We start from the raw sequence: 17,472 nt of genomic DNA, 5'->3' as shown, positions 1-17,472 counted from the left end.
TTTTCAGTCTGCAGGAGATTCAACTATGTGCCACAGGGCACAGACAGAGGACAGCGGAGGCCCAGGTGCCACCAATGCCCAAGGCAGGAATCAGGGGAGAAGAGCAGATGTTTAAATGACCTCTGTGCGTAGGGGTAGGCAACATGTCTTTTGCCAGTCCACAGTCCCACTGGGACCAAGCATAAAAAGACAGATTCTTTAAACCGAGCCTGGGAACAGAGTGAAACACAGTGATCCCTGGAGTGGGAAATCAGTGTGCTGGGCTCTCAAAGGCCGCATGTGATTAGAGCCTGTCTGATGGTAATGCAGCACTGCAGGTGGCATGCGCATGACAGCGCTTGCATTCATTGGAGGAGGGCTTAAAATACCCCCACATGAGTACCCACTTTCTCTCCTGTCCTACCCCAAATTCGGTGTTAAATTCCTCAAGCTTCTCTCCTTAAACCCAATCCTCCCCTTCCCTCCCTGCATCCTCCCGAGCCAGCCGACTTCCTCCCTTCAGGCCGTCTCCCTGCCTGCCCCCTGGTACTGCCCTTGGCCCGCTGCTGTCATGCACTTCTGCTTGAAACTGGCCCTCTTTCCCCCACCTGCCGCGGGTTCCTAGCTCAAGCTTTTGGTGGGAAGCTGGCAGCAGGGAAGTGAGTTGTGTTGCATGATCCACTTTCACAGCCCTTAGAAGAAACCTCATCTGCTTGGGATCTAAACCGCTGCCAAAGGGCCGGCTGTCGGGCTGGCTGATCTTTGGGGCAGAAGCGGCTAGAGGTGTTTTGTGACTCTGTCCCTCCAGGCATCTCTGCATCCCTGGGTTTGACGGTGTTGCTGTGCTGAGCCCTTTGCAGAGAATTCTTGAGTCTGAGCTTTCCTGCTGTGGCTGGTGCATGGAAAGATCCTGTAGCCAGAACTACTGCACAGCTGAGGAAATGTTGCTGATGTGTGAACCCTGCTCTGTTCCATGCACAGGCGCTTCTGGGATTCACCAGCCCTTTTAAAGCCATAATTGGGTTTAACGAGAAGGAAGCGGAGTATCTGTTGTGCAGAGGGGAGAGGGGCTGTGGGAATTTGCCACACGCCTTGTATGGTCTGTGACCTCTCTTCTCTGGCCAAACTCAACGTTATGGGCTCTGGGACATACAGCTGATGGCAGGCAGTGAAGTTCAGCAGCCAAAGGCCAAGACTGGGTGTCCTGAGATCTTGTTCCAGTCCTGATTCTGCTGCTGGCTTTCTGTGTGGGCTCGGGTAAGTCACGCAAGGCCTGTTGTGGGAGAAAACTGGCCCCCTTAATCTTTCTCTGCCTCAGTTTCCCTTTCCTGTAAGATGGGGGAGAAAAATATTAGCCAACCTTTGAAGAGCTGAGCATCCCTAAGAGACTGGACTGTCCTGTCTTGTCCTGTTACCTTCCCTGAGTTGCCTTTGAGAGTATTTATTAAGGCAGGTTATTCCAGAACCGTGGCTGTCTGCATCCAAGCCGCCGGACGTGGCTGCCTTTAGGAGTGGTTTGGCTTGGGTGTACAGTCCCGCAGTGACAGAAGGCGTTCACCCTGTTGGTTGTGTTACTGCCACCCCTAGAAGAATGCGTTGGGGGTGAGTAAGAGCCGGCAAACTGAGGAGGTCTTAAAGGCGCGTGTTCTAGTTGGAGAGGGGAAGGTTGGGCTTTCTTGCACTCCTGTGTATCAGGGATCTAGTGTGGGCCTTCTCGATCGATGTGTCTCAGATGGTGCCGGAGAGCTCGGAAAGGTTACGCCACTGAACGTCTCCTGCGATGGAGGGGCGCTGCTGGAGTGCTGGTGACTGAGGCCTGGCTGGAGTTTTGCTGGTAGTCATGTGGCTTTAGAAATGTTAATGTGATCTTTGTGCCCCATGGGCTTGGAAATTAATTTTATAAATAGCCTGGTTTTAGAAACATTGCTCCCTCTCCCTAGGCTCTCTAGTGGGTGTAAGATCAGCAGGCTGCAGGGCAGTGCTGAGCCAGGCTGTGGGCTGGGATCTTCTGTTCTACACACGGACTTGAACTGCTGAGCTCCTTCCATTCATGAATTCAGTGACGTGACTGACAGCTGTCTCCTGGCTACACTGCCTAGGTGGCTTAGAAAGCCCCTGGTTTCCAAGCTCAAGTTCTGAGTAGGGGCGCAAAGGACCCAGAAACAGCTGAAGGCCACTAGATCTGCAGGACCCCAGCGTGGAGGGGTAAAGGGAAGAGAGAGGCCTGGTCTGTGCTATGAAGTTTGCTGTATAGCTATATTGGCCAGTTTTTAGCGTACACGTGATTTTGCTGCTCTAGCATATACCAGTTCCCTGAATGAAATAAACTACACTGGTAAAAGGATGTTTACACCAGTATAATTGCATCTGCCCTAGGGCTTTTGCTGGTATAAAAACATTTTTTTTAAAAATCCCCTGCCCCCTTAACTGCCATTACGATGCAGGAGAGAGAAGATGTGTTATTGATCCCATGTCTGTTGGTGACAGACAAGGCTCCAGCAGGGAAAGTTCATCTCTCTCACCACCTGAAACGGGTCCAATAAAAGGGTTTACTCCACCCACCTTCTCTCTCTAATCTCCTGGGAGGGAGGCTCCACAATGCTGCCCATGACAAGGGTTTGTTTAAAGTCTGCTCAGTTGTTTTTAACTCTCTGAGGTGAAGGTTCCAAAGACTTGATTTGCTCAAAGCCTGTGTGGGACTTTCCCCTGGGTCTGCGCCTGATCAAAGAGGAAGTTAAAGGTGTTTTGTTTGTTGAAACCCAGCAGACAAGCAGGCTTGGGATTCAGTTTCTCCTTTGAAAAAGAAGGAACCTGAGACTTTGACCCTGACTGCACAGGCAGCTGGAGACTTGGCTCCCTGCACACAGAGGCTCAGTGATTTGTGATTTAACTCGCACCCAAGGGAAAAAAGAACCTGATTCAAGATAATCCCTATAAAGGAATTTGGAGAAATTGCAGTTTGGTGCTATGGTTCAGCTGGGAGGCAATGGGGGGTGGGGGGTGGGGGGTGGAGGGGATTGATAATGGAGGAAGCTGGAGCTAAGGTGAAGTTTACATTTGCATCAGGGTTAAAACTCCTTTGTATCCCATCTGAAGATTGAATTTATCCTCTAAATTAGATAGAAAATTCCCCCTTGAAGTGTTTTTGTATTTTTTTTAATGTAAAATCTTCATTTTGCTTTTTTTAGAACGTCTCCTCTTTGCCATGTTGGCTGGTGTCCCAGCTCACTGGGTTCGAGAACGGCCGGCCGGCCAGAGCCAGCCCTGCACACGTCTGTCCTAGGCCTGAGCTAGGCCCAGGCCTCATGCTGGCCCCCTTCAGCCGCGCTTGGCTTGATTGTGATCCAGCAATGCAAGGCTCTGCCCCCACTGTGTTCGTATCCTCTGCTGAAGAGCTTTGACTCCTGGCCTGGTTTCACACCATGAGCCGCTCCCAGAATGTCCCCTCTTACAGTTGCTGTCCTGTGCTGCGCACCATTCCACGTGCTTTCTTACAAGGCAGGGGTGTGGTAACGGGGGGCGCAAGCCCTGCTCAATGGATAGCAGTGGATATAAAGTGCTTTGAGATCCCTGTTTAAAATGTACCAGGTTGAACCCAGGCACAGTCACCTCTAGCCCCAGCCTGCTGTTTCTCTTGCTCAAAAGCGTGGGATTCCCCTGATACTGCTCTGGTGAAGTCACAGCTCCTAGGTGGGCCTTGGAGACCCTCTCTCTCAAACAAGGCCCATGGCTTTTCCCTGCTTTCAGGGACAGCACGGCCGTGATCAGGCCTCCAAAATCCCTTAACAGACCCTGTCAGAGCCGATTGCGCTGAGCTGCGTCGAAGCAGCAGCGGGTCCCTGAGCATTGGCTCACCCTGGGATTTGCTGCTAATCAGTCTCTTCCTGGTTCCAGCTGCTTGATCTTGTCAGTGAAAGCCTTGGGAAGAATCTCGTCTGGCCGTGATGCTGGCAGGAGTTCGTTAGGGCGCCCTTTGAAAAGGGGAAGGAAGCGCTTGTGAAAATCCAGGACCCTGTGTGACTGCGGCGATTCCTCCGGCTATTGGAGTAGCAGGGAAGAGCTGCAGGTGTGGACCGGGACTCCCTTGTGCTAAGCTCTGCACTGCCCCAGGAGAGAGAGGCCCTGCTCTGGGAACTGCAGATGCCTGCTGAAGCAGGGCACATTTCACCTGGAGAGACAGAAAAGGCTCCTTCCATTACATAACCCCCCCTCCCCTCACACCTTGCAGGGGGGCGCACTACAGCTCACCCCACCTGCCACCAGTCAGAATGCAACTCCCAGCCACTGGCGTTTGCTCTCCCTGTCCCACGCGGCAGTAGTGCCCTGGGCACCGATCCCTGGGTTGGTTTGGGTCAGTTTTACACTGGAATTAAATGGAAATTTGTATTTCAGGTTATGTGGGGTCACCAACCTTCCGTTCAGCTTGAAATGGTCCAGTTGGCCAGAGAGCGCCCAAAACATCCACGGAGCAGTGACCTGTCTCAGGTCCTCTGACCCCTTCACGGCTGTATTTAAACATCTAGGAATAGCAGCGTGTCCCTAAGGCAAGAGGAGGGGCCAGTCCAGTAGCTCCGTGGATCGGCCATGTGGATATTGGTTTAGTGAGATCAGTCCCAACCCAGCGCTCTGGGCGGCTGCTCGTTGGAGTGATTGGGCCGGTGTTTCCCCTGGCCCTGCGTGCAGGGTGACAGCGAGAGCCCCCAGCCAATACTCTGAACAGCACCATCCCTCGCTGCCGTGGAACTAGTCTGTAAAACAGGCTAAGCTACTTGTGTATAACCCACAACTACCAGCTGGTTCTGCTGGCGGGCGAGGGGAGGCCTTTGAGCTGCACGGTTCTAAAGCAATTTGTTCACAGTGCTGAGACATGATGGGTCTAGAAAGCTGCCTTGCCCCATCTCTCCCCGGCCCCTATAGACAGATGATCAAAGGCTTAATTCCCACACTTGCTTGATACTTTTTCCTAGTTGCCCTTGAACGACCTGGGTTGCCTGGGTCGGCTTTTTAAAATAGCTGGAATGAGGTGGGATTTTACTCCCCCTCTTAATGCACCAGGGCTGAATTAAAGCTGCGTCCCTGATCGCTCCCAGTCCTGGCAACGCAGCCCCCCCTCCTACTCCGACAGCAACGTGCTAGCTGCGTGCTCAGGGCTCTGTGACCTGACTAGGAGGGGGTGGGATGGGGCTGGGACTGGGAGCTAATTGTGAAAAAGGGTGTGTGGGGGAGGGGGAGAGTAGTGGTGCATCTTTGCCAACTTAAAAAATATCTATCCATCCTCACTCCAATTTCTGCTGGAAGGAAGAAGGTTGAGTGCAGGATGCAGGCGTTAGCTGCGCTAGGGCATTAAGGGCTGCAGGCCGCCGTAGAGTTGCTACCTGTCCAGTTTTTCACCCAGACAGGCCGGGATTTGGCTTGCGTGTCCAGGGGCATTTGCCAAGCCCTGATGGCTGCGTTTTTTGATCTGTGGCAAAGGTGGGAACCCTCTGGGCCAGGCTACCCATGTGGCTTGTGGCAGCAGGTGCCAGGCACAGGCGTTGGCACCATCCTGTTACACGACTGACAGTAATTACTGGACTTAGTGACGGACAGTGGCCTCGGCTGTGCTGGTGAAGACCCAGTGAGCCGGGGCGGGGAGGAGCCTTGGGGGAAGAGGTGGGGCCTTGGGGGTCTGGTTACCAGCCACTGCTCTGGCTCAAGCGACTCAGTTCACGCTGGAGTTGGGTTTGACCGGTAGGAGCAGCTTAACCAAGTGCTGTATCGTTAGCAATCCCCAGGTTTCTGACATGGCGCGCGAGAGACTGGAGGGTGGGTGGGCTGATCCTCTGGGCTTCCAGCCTTTTGCCCCTGCTAGCCCCACCCTACTGCTATCAGCGCCCTGGGCTCTGAATACGGGCTGGAGCCAGTTCCCATGGCTCTGGGGACAGGGCAGCGGGGGGAGCACTTCCCTTTGGCCAGCAGTGGGCCTAAGCACAAATACCAGGGGCTTAAAGGGAGGCTGCCCCTGCCCCTGCCCCTGCCATCTTCTGATAATGCTGCATCCCTGCCCATAACCATAGAGCCTGGGCGGGGGCAGGCCCTAGGCCCATCTCTGCCCCTGAGTCATGGGGTGACCCAGGGGGAGTTGCTGCATCTGTTACGTGTGGCACCACAGGCCAAGGCCAGGCCAGTGCCCACGTCGGGGAAAGCAAAGAGCAACTGGAGAGGAGGCCAAGCTGCAGGGCCCAATCTGGCCTGGGTCCCCTGTGCTGAGCCAGCTCCCACAGGAGCAGGTTTCAGAACCAGCAATATCCAGGGTGGACACAGCCTGGAACCAGGCCAGGGGAGACAGCACAGGCCTCCCTCCAGCTGGGGAGTGAGATCCCGCTGCAGTCGCTCCCAAACGGAGTTGTCCTATAACAATGTCCTTCCCCTTCCTGGGCTCATCCCACTATACCTCACCTTAGCCGCTGAGTCCTTGACCAAGTGCCACTGGCCAGAGCGAACGCAACTGCACAGGGAGGGGACCAGCCGAACAGCTGATTCTCCCTCTCCACCGGTTCTCTCTTAGCTCAGCCCCGCCACCCCTTTAACTGCCTTGTGATCAGCCCTCCCTGCCCTGCCCGAGTCCCCGTTCGCAGGGCTAGGCACACACGGGTACAAATCAGCACACAGCTGGGGCCCATGTGACAGCCCACATAACAGAGGGTTGTGTACCTGGCCCACAACAGTAAAGAGGTCGAGAACCACAGCTCTAGATGATACTTGTCCCGTGTCAGTGCAGGGGCTCGACTGGGTGGCCTATCGAGGTCCCCCCAGCCCCACATTTCTATGATTCTAAGGCGCAGCAGCAGGGGCTCTCCTAGACGTGCCGTTGATTCAGATGGGCCTGAAACAGGCTCCACGGGAGGTGTCACGGCACCGAATGAGCTTGTGGGTAGTAGATGGGGATGAAGTTCTGTCTGGCCAGGGTCTTCTCAGGCTGTGCAAGCTTCCCCCAGCCCAGCTCCGCTGCAGTGAGCTCGGCCAAGTCTAACCACCCGAGCAGAGAGATTTTTCTATAGTTCTCACCCTACAATCCCCCTTTGTTGGGCCAGAAACACCCTGTACCATCCAGCAGGCTCAGGAGGGCAGCACGGCCCCTGGGCCCCGGGGTTCACCTGGCTTAGCCCGAGGCTGGAAGGGGAGCTCTGTACCTCGCCCCAAGTGCTCGGGGAGGTTTGAGTGCAAAAGGCAGGAAGCAGAGACAGCACCAGGAGGCTGGGGCGGGGGGGTCGGTTTTAAATAGGATTTAGAAAATAATGGAATTTATTTTTCTCTAGATATTACACAACTTAGTGTGGATTCTCTCATTACAGAAATACATTTTTACATCATTCCATGGAGCTGTCTTTAAATAACTGGTCGGGATGTGACCAGCAGCTGACTCGGCAGCGCCCCCATGTGGGCTCCTACGTCCTTTTCAGACCATTAGTAGCCAGATGCTGTAGCATGATCGGTCTCCTCTCCTGGGTCCCACTCCCGGGGGCGTCCTGACTGGCCCGGTGCTGCGGATTCACTCTGCAGGGTTCTGGCACTCCTCAGCCATGGGGGTCTGCACCTCCGTCCCGTCGCGGGCTCGGAAGAGCAGCTCCCCTGACTGGATCACCTGCTCAGCCTGCCACGTGGCAGCGGCTCCGTACTGCTGGTAAAAGTCCGTGTCGGCCTGGAACATCACCAGGGCCTGCGCCGTGTGGATCCGCACGTGCTGGGCCAGGCTGTTGGCATCCAGGAACTTCTCCCCGCATGAGTCACAGGCGTAGAGGATCTGGGTGTTGGGGTCTGTAATGAAGCAGGGAAGCGACTCACCCAAAGGCCGTGTAGCCAGACAGATGCCTGGGAGCCGGGGCTGGGACCCTGCTCCTGCTCACACACAGCATGACCCTCCCATGAAGAAATCCACCCACTGGGGTACAGTCCCCATGCAGGGGGGATCCCGAGGGCTGAGTCCTTTACACACTAGACTGGCCAGAGCCCTAGGAAATCTCTAGGGAACCACTCGGCCCGGTCCCCATGGGATGGGCTCAACAGCAGGGATGGGAGGGCTGAGGAGTGTGTTCAAATCCAGCCGACCAGAGGCCGGGCTTCCCCATGAGCCATTGACAGCAGGAGGATCCCGTGCAGCCCAAAGTGCTGCCCCCAGCCCCCCAGCCCCAGCAGACAGGAGAACCCTGAGCCTCCCGATCCCTTTAACTGCCTGTGTGGGGATCTGCAAACAGCTGCCTTCGCTTTGCTGAGCTCAACAGGGAAATAACTGCGGCTGTCTCCCGGCGCGAGCTGGGCGCAGAGCAGGGCTGGAGGCGCGAGGCGCAGGCGGAAGGATGTTGCAGAGGGATCAGGCATCTCTGTGCTGGAGCATTAAGCCCTGCATCAGTGAAGTGCAGCAACGCCGACCCAGCCGGCGGGACCTGCTCCTGCAAACCCCTGCCAGCGCGGGGAGGCTGCACTGATGGACGCTCCTAGAACGCCACTGGACCACGAGTGCGGCGTCTCCCCTCTGGGACTGAAGCAGGCCCCAGGTCTGCTCCCCTTGGAACAATCGGTACATAGCCAGTAAATGCCCCCCGTGGGCTCAGGAGTGGGGAGCCCCCACATGTGCAGCCTTTCAGCTGCTCCTCACCTGCTTCCTGCACCTGCTTCACGGCCTTGGTTATCTCCGCCTTAAGTGCTTCGGTCTCGTCTGCCGTCACGGCGGCCGTCACGGGGACCACTGCAGTGTGGGGAGGGGAGAAGGAGGGTGACTTGGCCTGAACAAACCTCAGGGCTTAGCCACCCCCCTCTCTGGCCAGGCTGCCGGCTGATTCGGCTCAGGTCCAGCCCCTGCCAGGCGTGGAGAGAGGGGCTGGGACCCCCGGGATGCCTGTTCCATGCAGCGCTGGTGGAAGGCGACAGGCCCACAGGCCTAGAGACAGGTGTCCTGCCCCGTGCCGGTGAGCATGGAGCCAGCCCTAGGCGCGAGAGGGGGATTCGCTCGGCAGGCGTTTCTGACTGGCCGCTGCTGAGGCTGCCGACAGGCGGGCAGTTAGTGCCAGCGGCCATGGGACCCGGACTGAGACCCACTAAATTCATTGCCATTGTGTTCAGATGGTAACGACCCCCAGCCACGCTCCGCAGCGCAGCAGACTTGAGCCAGAGACCGCGAAGGGGAAGGGGCCTGGGACCCAGGCAGGTTTCCCTTTGGAGCAGCAGGCCCCTCCCGCCCCACGCCCAGTGCAGGCAGGGCGGCTCCTGCTCTGCTAACGGCACAGGGAGACTCCCAGGCTCACCTGTCAGCTGCGTGACCGCCGTGGCTGCCAGCGCCTCCGTGGCCAAGGTGACCATGTCGTCCGAGGCCACGGTGACGATGTTGACCTCGTCGCCTTCCTCCGGCTCCAGGATCTTGATGCCGGCCTTGCCCTGGTGCACGGTTTTCACGTGGGAGCGCAGGTTGTCCACGCGGTTGAAGCCGCGGCCACACTTGTCGCAGAGGAACGGCTTCTCCCCTGCACGGAACCAAGCCCCGGCCCGGGTTAGCTCTGCAGGGAAACGCGACAGGAGCGGGGAGCGGAGGCGGCTCAGGGGCAGGGCCGGGGGGGTCGGTCACAGCCTGTTGGATGGACGCCCGGGTCGTTTCAAGGGCACAGGATAATCATGGGTGAGGAGCAGGACTGCCAGGATCCCCCTCCCCTCCCTCTCCCAGCCCAGCCGGTGCCCCGCTCTGACCCACGGTATCTCCCCGTGGGATTTCCAGGCTGCTGGGCCCAGCAGCTCGCAGGAGGGTGCAGAAGCCGTGCCTGCCGGAAGGGGGAGGCGGGACCCACCGGTGTGGATGATGATGTGCTTGGAGAGGTCGCCCACGTTCACGAAGGCCTTGTTGCACACGTTGCATTTGTGCGGTCGGATGTTGTCGTGGTGACGGATGTGGTTGGCCAGCTGACTGGACTGGACGAACCTGGTGGGGAGGAAGGGGGAGGCCGTGAAGGGGGAGCGGAGGGAGCTGGGTGCAGTCACAGGACCCCAGCACAGAGTGCCCGGTGCCCCATGCCGAGATCGGTCTGACGCATGGGCCTCCCCTGAAAGCAGAGCGGCGGCCTGGCTCAGAGCCTGCAGCCTCTTCGCTGAGCTGACCCAGTGCAGCCCGGCTGGGAGCACGCGGCAGGTGGGCATCTTGTGCCCCCAGGGGCCCACCGCCAGCCCTGCCCCTTTAAACTGGAAAGAGACGGCAGAGGCTCACGTGCTCGGCTCCCATCAAATGGCCCTGAACGCGGAGCCCCATCGTAACAATCCCCAGCCTGGACAGAGAATCGTTCCGACCACACGCAGTCAGCGATGGGCCAGGCCCGGAAATGGCGAAATCCCCCCACCGGCTCTGCACTTTGTCCAGTGCCAAGCGCCACGTGTCCCAGCACAAGCAGAGCTGGGCCGGGACAGTGTGCTGAAGGTTAGTCCCTGGGAGCTGAGAGCCCCTTAGCTAGCGTCCCCGGCCACACGCAGCCCAACCCCCCAGCTGATCTCAGGACCACGGGGCACCAGCGGGGCTGAGAGGAGACCAGCTCCCACAGAGCTCTGATCTCCCGCTCTGCAGGCACCCCCTGGGAATGGCGCAGTCCCTTTGGCACCGGGCTGGCAGAGCCCTCCCATCATCCTCAGCTGGGCACAGCAGCCCGTGTGCTTCACTGGCGATTCCCCCGGACACCCCTGCTCCTCCCCGGGACTGTAAGGAAAAGAAAGCACCAAACAAACCAAAGAAACTGCCCCTCTGCCAGCGGATCTGGACCCTGGGCAGCGGGCGAGGGGCCCAGGTGGCAGGAAGCAGGAGCACATGTGGGCAGCAGGGGATCCCACGGGGCTGCAAGAACGAGCCCCCTTCCTGTATTTGCTGGGCTAAGATCCAGGACTGCCTGGGCAGCCGGGTGCCCGGGAGGGAGGCGGGGAGCCCAGGAGGGGGGCGGGGCGGGGCCTCACCTCTTGCCGCAGCGCTCGCACACGTAGGGCTTCTCTCCGGTGTGCTGGCGCACGTGGGCGATGAGGGAGCTGGCCTGCGTGAAGGCCTTGCCACAGATCAGGCACTGGCAGGGCTTCTCGCCTGGGGAGAGAAGGGGAGAGCTCAGCTGCCAGCCCCACCCATGCCTAGGGCCAGTGATCAGTCGCTGGTGGGCCGCTCCCCCAGCCAGCTGCCCCTTACACATGGCCATAGGGGCAGCTGTCTAGAGATCCTGGGGGCTCTGCCGCTTCAGGCCTTTCCCAGGCGGGTGGAAAGAGGCGGCTCCCCTGAGCCCTAGGGGCCCGAAATGAAGAGCTCTGGGATGGACGGACGTGGGCGCTTCACACGTGCTTGGGAGGCCCGAGGAGACACACAAGCTGCTCCGAGGAGCCGACTCTCATTCAGACATGGCACAACATAAGAACGGCCAGACGGGGTCAGACCCAAGGTCCATCTAGCCCAGTAACCTGTCTACCGACAGTGGCCAATGCCGGGTGCCCCAGAGGGAGTGAACAGAGCAGGGAATCATCCAGTGATCCAGCCCCTGTCTCCATTCCCAGCTTCTGGCAAACAGAGCCTAGGCTCGCCACCCCGGCCCAGCCTGGCTAAGAGCCGTTGTTGGACGGATCCTCCATGAACTTTAGTTCTTCTTTGAACCCTGTTATAGCTTGGCCTTCACAACATCCTCTGGCAAGGAGTTCCACAGGTTGACTGCGCGTCGTGTGAAGAAACACTTCCTTTCGTTTGTTTTAAACCTGCTGCCTAGGAATTTCATTGGGTGACCCCCCCTGGTTCTTGTGTTATGAGAGTGGGTAAATAACACTTCCTTATTCGCTTTTCCCACTCCAGTCATGATTTTATAGACTTCAATCATATCCCCCCTTAGTCCTCTCTTGTCCAAGCTGAAAAGTCCCAGTATTTTTAATCTCTCCTCTGACGGACACTGTTCCGTACCCCTAATCATTTTTGCTGCCCTTTTCTGTACCTTTTCCAATTCTAGTATCTCTTTTTTGAGCTGGGGTGACCACATCTGCACGCAGTATTCCAGATGTGGACGTACCATGGATTTGTACAGAGCCATTATGATATTTTCTGACTTATCTATCCCTTTCCTAATGGTTCCTAATATTCTGCTCGCTTTTTTGCCTGCTGCTGCACACTGAGCGGACGTTTTCAGCGAACTATCCACAATGACTCCACGATCTCTTTCCTGAGTGGTAACAGCTAATTTAGACCCCAGCATTTTGGATGTATAGTTGGGAAGATGTTTTCCAATGTGCATCACTTTGTATTTATCAACACTGAATTTCAGCTGCCATTTTGCCACCCAGTTGTGTGAGACTCCTTTGTAAATCCTCGCAGGCTGCTTTGGAGTTAATTATCTTGAGCCATTTTAAGGAGTTAAAGGACTGGGCCAGCGTGTGGCAGGAGGGGTATAAAGATGAGACCACGTCTCAGTCCCTGGGCATGTCTGTCCCAACCGCACTGTTCTGCAGCTCATCCGCAGCGTGTCGTTCCTACTGTCACACTGAGCACATCGGCTTCTCACGCCACTTGCCTGGCCCCCGGCCGCCAGCTGTCTGTGCTCTGGTGAGATACAGCCGGGCTGGGCAGGTCGGCTCCTCCCTCTTCCAAGCAGAGCTCTGGCTCCAAAACGGGGTGAGTGTCAGAGATCCCAAGAATCCACCAGAGACTTCGCTCTTGCTGTTGATTTTACACAGCGGCCGCCCAGATACTGTGATGATGGGCAGCAGACCAGTTCTCCGAAGGACCCGGGCACGGCTGTCCCACAATGCTGGGCTACGCCGAGTACAGACACATGCTCTGGAATCCTGGGGGCAGGAAGCACAGGCCCCTTGGCGTGGGGCGAGAGGGAGCGTTTTGAAGGGCTGGAAGCACGCAGGAGACCCCACTGTTTGCTGCACAACAGATGCACACGAAACCAAAGCCTCTTGGCAGCTACTGATGGCACTTGGCAGAGGTCCGAGAGGAACGTGGCCCTGCATAGTCAGCCCAGCCCCAGCCCTGCTGCTTGCTTTGCTGAGCCTGGCCCCCAGAGCAAGAGGGTGGGGGTCTCGGGCCTGGTCTCCCGCTGGCCCAGGCCTTGGGGTCCCCTACCTGTGTGAATACGAACATGCCGCTGCAGGGCGCCGGGGTCCGCGAACTGCCTCTGGCAATGCACACACACATACGGCTTCTCTCCGCTGTGGATCCGCAGGTGCCTCTTCAAGTTCCCTTGGAGGAGCCAGACAAGAGGGAGTCAGTAGCCCAGAGGGCTGTGCGTGCGTGAGCACTCCTCACACCCCCTCCAGCCTGGCTCGCTCGGTCTGACAAATCACCAAACGTGAGCGGTGCACTTTCCGTGGCCTCGGGCTGCCTTAGCTCTCCACTTCTGAGGCCACAGGGCCGCGTATTGTTCAGCTACTGAGTGCGACATTCAGGGAGGCCCCGGGATTTCTAGCCTGTTACACAAATACACACAGGCTAGTGTGCTCTCAGCCCCGCGCAATGCAGCAGGAGGCGGGGGACCCGTGCTATGCCATGAGGGGGGCTTTGCGTTGGCAAACAGCAATCCAGGGCGACAGGAACAGCTCAGCTCAAGAAGTGGCTCATGCTGCCTGACCCAGCGGTGGCTTTAGAGACACCCAGTGTCTCTGAGGATTTTAGATTTAACTTCCCCACTGTATTAAATGCTAATGGGCAGCGCTGTCAGCTCTCAGGTTGGCAGCACAGGTCTCGCCAAATTTGGTGTTCTTCTTAAAGCCCCAGCTCCTGGAGTCAGGTGATTACACAAGAATCTCAGCTTCCATTTTTAAAAAACAGGAATTTTCTAGCCTTCATGGCTATGGAGAAAAGCCTGTCGCTGTGACCCCCTAAAGGCTCAGACACCCTTACTGGGGAGCTGGGCTTGCTTCTAGCAGTGCCAGAAGTTCCTTTTGGCAGCCTGAGCAGCGCTTTCTGTCCAAGCAGGGGGTGCCCCCGGGAAATCTTCACCTCAGGGACGCTGTGCCCATGCTGAGTATCTGGTGACTCACTGAGGAGCAGCTCACCCCACCCCAATGCTTCTTCCCAACCCAGCCTAAGCCTGCAAAGCCGCGGCCTCTACTCTAGGTGGCGCTGTCTGCAAATGCCATGAGACAGCCAAGGGCGGACACGCTTGTACCCGCCCGCCCACGTGTCCCCCGCGTGGTACCTGACGTGGTGAACTGCTTGCCGCATTCCCGGCACTTCAGCGGCCCGTCCGCGATGTGAATCTTCAAGTGCGCCTTTAAGTTCCCCACCTGCAGGCAGACAAAACAGCTCCACTGAGCCCTGCTGCTCCTCGGGGAGCAGAGGGATTGCTGGGGGCAGCCCCATGTATACTGGACGCACACAGGTGGGCGGCATTTAGGGCTGCCAACTTTCTAATCACACAAAACCGGACACCCTTTCCCCCTGCCCCGCCCCTTCCCTCAGGCCCCGCCCCCAGCTCACTCCATCTCCCCTCCCTCTGGCGCTCGCTCTCCCCCACCCTCACTCACTTTCACCAGGCTGGCTCACAGGGTTGGAGTGTGGGGGAGGGGCTCCAGCTGGGGGTGTAGTCTCTGGGGTGGGGCCGGGGATGAGGGGTTTGGGGTGCAGGAGGGGGCTCTGGGCTGGGGCAGGGGTGCAGGAGGGGGCTCTGGGCTAGGGCAGGGAGTTGGGGTGCAGGCTCCAGCTGGGGGTGTAGTCTCTGGGGTGGGGCCGGGGATGAGGGGGTTGGGGTGCAGGAGGGGGCTCTGGGCTGGGGCAGGGGGTTGGGGTGCAGGTTCTGGCCGGGCGGCGTTTACCTCAGGCCGCTCCTGGAAGGGACCGGCATGTCTGGCTCCTAGGCGGGGGTGGCCAGGAAGTTAGACGCTGCCCCCACAGATCCCATTGGCCGTGGTTCCCGGCCAATGGGAGCCTCGGAGGCTCTCTGGCCCCTGCGCCTAGGAGTTGGACACGCTGGCCACCTCCAGGAGCCGCAGGGATCCTGCCTGAGCCCCACTGCGCTGCCGACCCGACTTTTAATGGCTGGTCAGCAGTGCTGACTGGAGCCGCCAGGGTCTCTTTTCGACTGGGCGTTCCGGCTGAAAACCAGACGCCTGGCAGCCCTAGCAGCATTTCAGTGACAATGTCTTAGTGTAGCACAGACGTGCGAAGTCTGTTCATCCGCCACAGCCCTGCCACAGCAGCAGCCACTGCTTTGTCCTAGGTTTGTGCTGTGTACATGTGGCAAACTGGCATTTGGGCTGTACACAAATCTGGTCTTGTGGTTCAGGGGCTGGACCGGGGACGTACGTTCAGCTCCAGCTCTCCTGAGAGGAGGGTGCTGTGGCCTCGGACAGCGACAGCCTCGGGAGTGAGCTGGAGAAAGGCAGAGGATGCAGCCAACTTCTGGCATTTGCTGGAAACGATCCCGTTGCTAATCCTGCTACCTACGACTGACCCGAGCAGAGGACTGGCTCCCTAGGAACACACTGGGCGCCCAGCACATCCAGTCAGCTAGGAAGCCCCACTCAGTACCTAGCTAGAAGCTGAATTTTCACCTCACCTCCTGTATTCAGTGTGACGAAGTGGGACTGGTTTTAATGTTCCCTCTAAATACTGGGCGGGGGGGGGGGGGAGGCTCAGCTCTGGCTGACCCTCTGTCTCCTGGCAACTAATGGCCAGGCCCTTCCCTGCTGCAAGGGGATGCTAAAGGTGTTGGAGACAGAGAGATCAGGTGACCTCCTGGCCTGGAAAAGAGACAAAGCCCAGAGAGGAGGGGCTGGAGGGGGTTTGGCAGTTTTTTGGAAGCTGGCTGGAAAATGGAGGGGAGCCCCCAGGAGGCTCGGGCCTCCCAGCGGGGCAGTGGTCTCCCTGGGGCCCCAGATGGACCTAACTAAGGGGGGGTCTTGTTGTCTGTACTGGCAAGCCCTGTTTTGGACTGTGTTCCTGTCATCTAAATAAACCTCTGTTTTACTGGCTGGCTGAGAGTCACGTCTGACTGCAAGGGTGGGGGGGGGGGTGCAGGACCCTCTGGCTTCCCCAGGACCCCAACTGGGTGGACTCGCTGTGGGAAGCACATGGAGGGGCACATGCTGGGAGAGGAGGCTCCCCAAAGTCCTGACTGGCTTTGTGGGGAGCAGTTCCAGAGCATCGCCCGGGGACTCCGTGACACTCAGGAAACTCCCGGACATAGCGGAGAGAACCTGATATCAAAGAGGAAGCTGAAAGATTAGCTCAGTAATAAAATACTCATGGAGGTCCGGTTAAGGCACCTGCACAGCTGTGAGCCAGTGCAGCCCAGCAATCCAGAACTGCTTCCTAGCCCAAAGCCTGGCAAAGGCGCCCGCTTCGGTGATGTGCTTCTTTCACACAGACTTGGCAGGAGAGCTAGAACCATCAACCTGGCACGAGAGGAAACATCGAGGGGCTGATCGCCTTTGGTTCTGGCTGAGCTCGGGCAGTCCGATGTCCGAAGCCACCCAGGGACGGGGCACTAGCCTGTGTTGAAATCAGAAGCTGGCACCAAAGAAATGACCCAATTACTGAACCACCTGGGCGAGGTCTATCTAGCTACTTTTCTCTGTGCAAACTGTGTCATCGCGACCTCTAGGGCACGTCAGCAAAAGCTGCCAGAGAAATCAAGGAAACTCAACCTGCCCGGCCTCCTACTGACAGCGCCATCAGAGGAAGGTTGGCCCAGGGAGCTAGAACTCGGGAGACCCACCGCACTTCCCGGGTGACCTTGGGCGACTCAGTCTCCCTGGCTCTCAGCTCCTGATCTACACAATGGAGACAGTAGCCTGCCATGCTGCACAGGGGCGTGCAAGACAAATACACTGGAGAGCATGAGGTGCTCGATACCTCTTTAATGGAGGCCAGACAAGTATCTATGACCGATGTCTATGTTTAGAATGCGTCCTAAAGTACCTCCCTTCCCACATTGGTCTGGTGCAGCGAGAGCCGAAGGCCTGTCCTTCCTCTCTGAGTCCAGGGGCTGTCACAACGTGCCCCTCAGATCTCACTTGTTGGGATGCAGCAGGAGGGGGAAGGCAGGACTTGGGCTAGCTAGAGAGGGCTTTGCAGAGCAAAACCTACATCCTGAATTCTACACAAGATAAAATCACGAGAGGCCAGTGCAGTGTAAGGAGCCCAGGAAGGACACTCTCTGTGCAAGAAACACCCTGAGGAAGAGGACGCAGGAGCAGGTAGAGATGGCTGTCTCAGGGTAGAGGTGCCCACGTGCTTCGCCAAGCTGCTCACTTCACTCTGCTCTACACAGGACAGTTCTGCTCGCCAAAGTCAGCGAGAGTTTTGCACTGACTTCCAGGGGAGCAGGATCCAGCACTAAACCCCTGTCACCCAGAGCCCAGTGGCTGTGCAAGGGGGTTTGGAGTCAGGTCCTGGTCACTAACGAGATCCTGCACTGGCAAAGGGAGTGGGGGTTATGCTGGGAAGATGACAGCTACCCAGATGCTGCCAAGACAAAGCTTCTGCCAAAAGCTGCACTGGAACATGCCTCCTTTCAG

The 17,472-nt window shown here is 57.8% G+C and overlaps 1 protein-coding gene across 2 annotated transcripts in view; it reads right to left on the bottom strand.

The window, feature by feature from the left end:
* Positions 1–7,234: 7,234 nt before the first annotated feature.
* The window catches only part of ZBTB17 (zinc finger and BTB domain containing 17), a 36,023-nt gene continuing 25,785 nt past the window's right edge, over positions 7,235–17,472 (bottom strand). For both annotated transcript variants that reach the window (XM_044996623.1, XM_044996624.1), the window contains 7 exons: positions 14,151–14,238; positions 13,076–13,192; positions 10,939–11,059; positions 9,795–9,925; positions 9,261–9,476; positions 8,615–8,704; positions 7,235–7,776 (listed from right to left, as the gene is read on the bottom strand). In XM_044996623.1, coding sequence (XP_044852558.1) covers positions 7,511–7,776; positions 8,615–8,704; positions 9,261–9,476; positions 9,795–9,925; positions 10,939–11,059; positions 13,076–13,192; positions 14,151–14,238 — 1,029 coding nt within the window. In that variant the 3' untranslated portion in view covers positions 7,235–7,510. The remainder of the gene's footprint in view (positions 7,777–8,614; positions 8,705–9,260; positions 9,477–9,794; positions 9,926–10,938; positions 11,060–13,075; positions 13,193–14,150; positions 14,239–17,472) is intronic.

The sequence above is a fragment of the Mauremys mutica genome, chromosome 21 (assembly GCF_020497125.1).
Source record: "Mauremys mutica isolate MM-2020 ecotype Southern chromosome 21, ASM2049712v1, whole genome shotgun sequence".
Taxonomy (NCBI): Eukaryota; Metazoa; Chordata; order Testudines; family Geoemydidae; genus Mauremys; species Mauremys mutica.
Note: the sequence above shows the minus strand (reverse complement) of the source record. Positions and strands in the feature narration are given on the sequence as shown.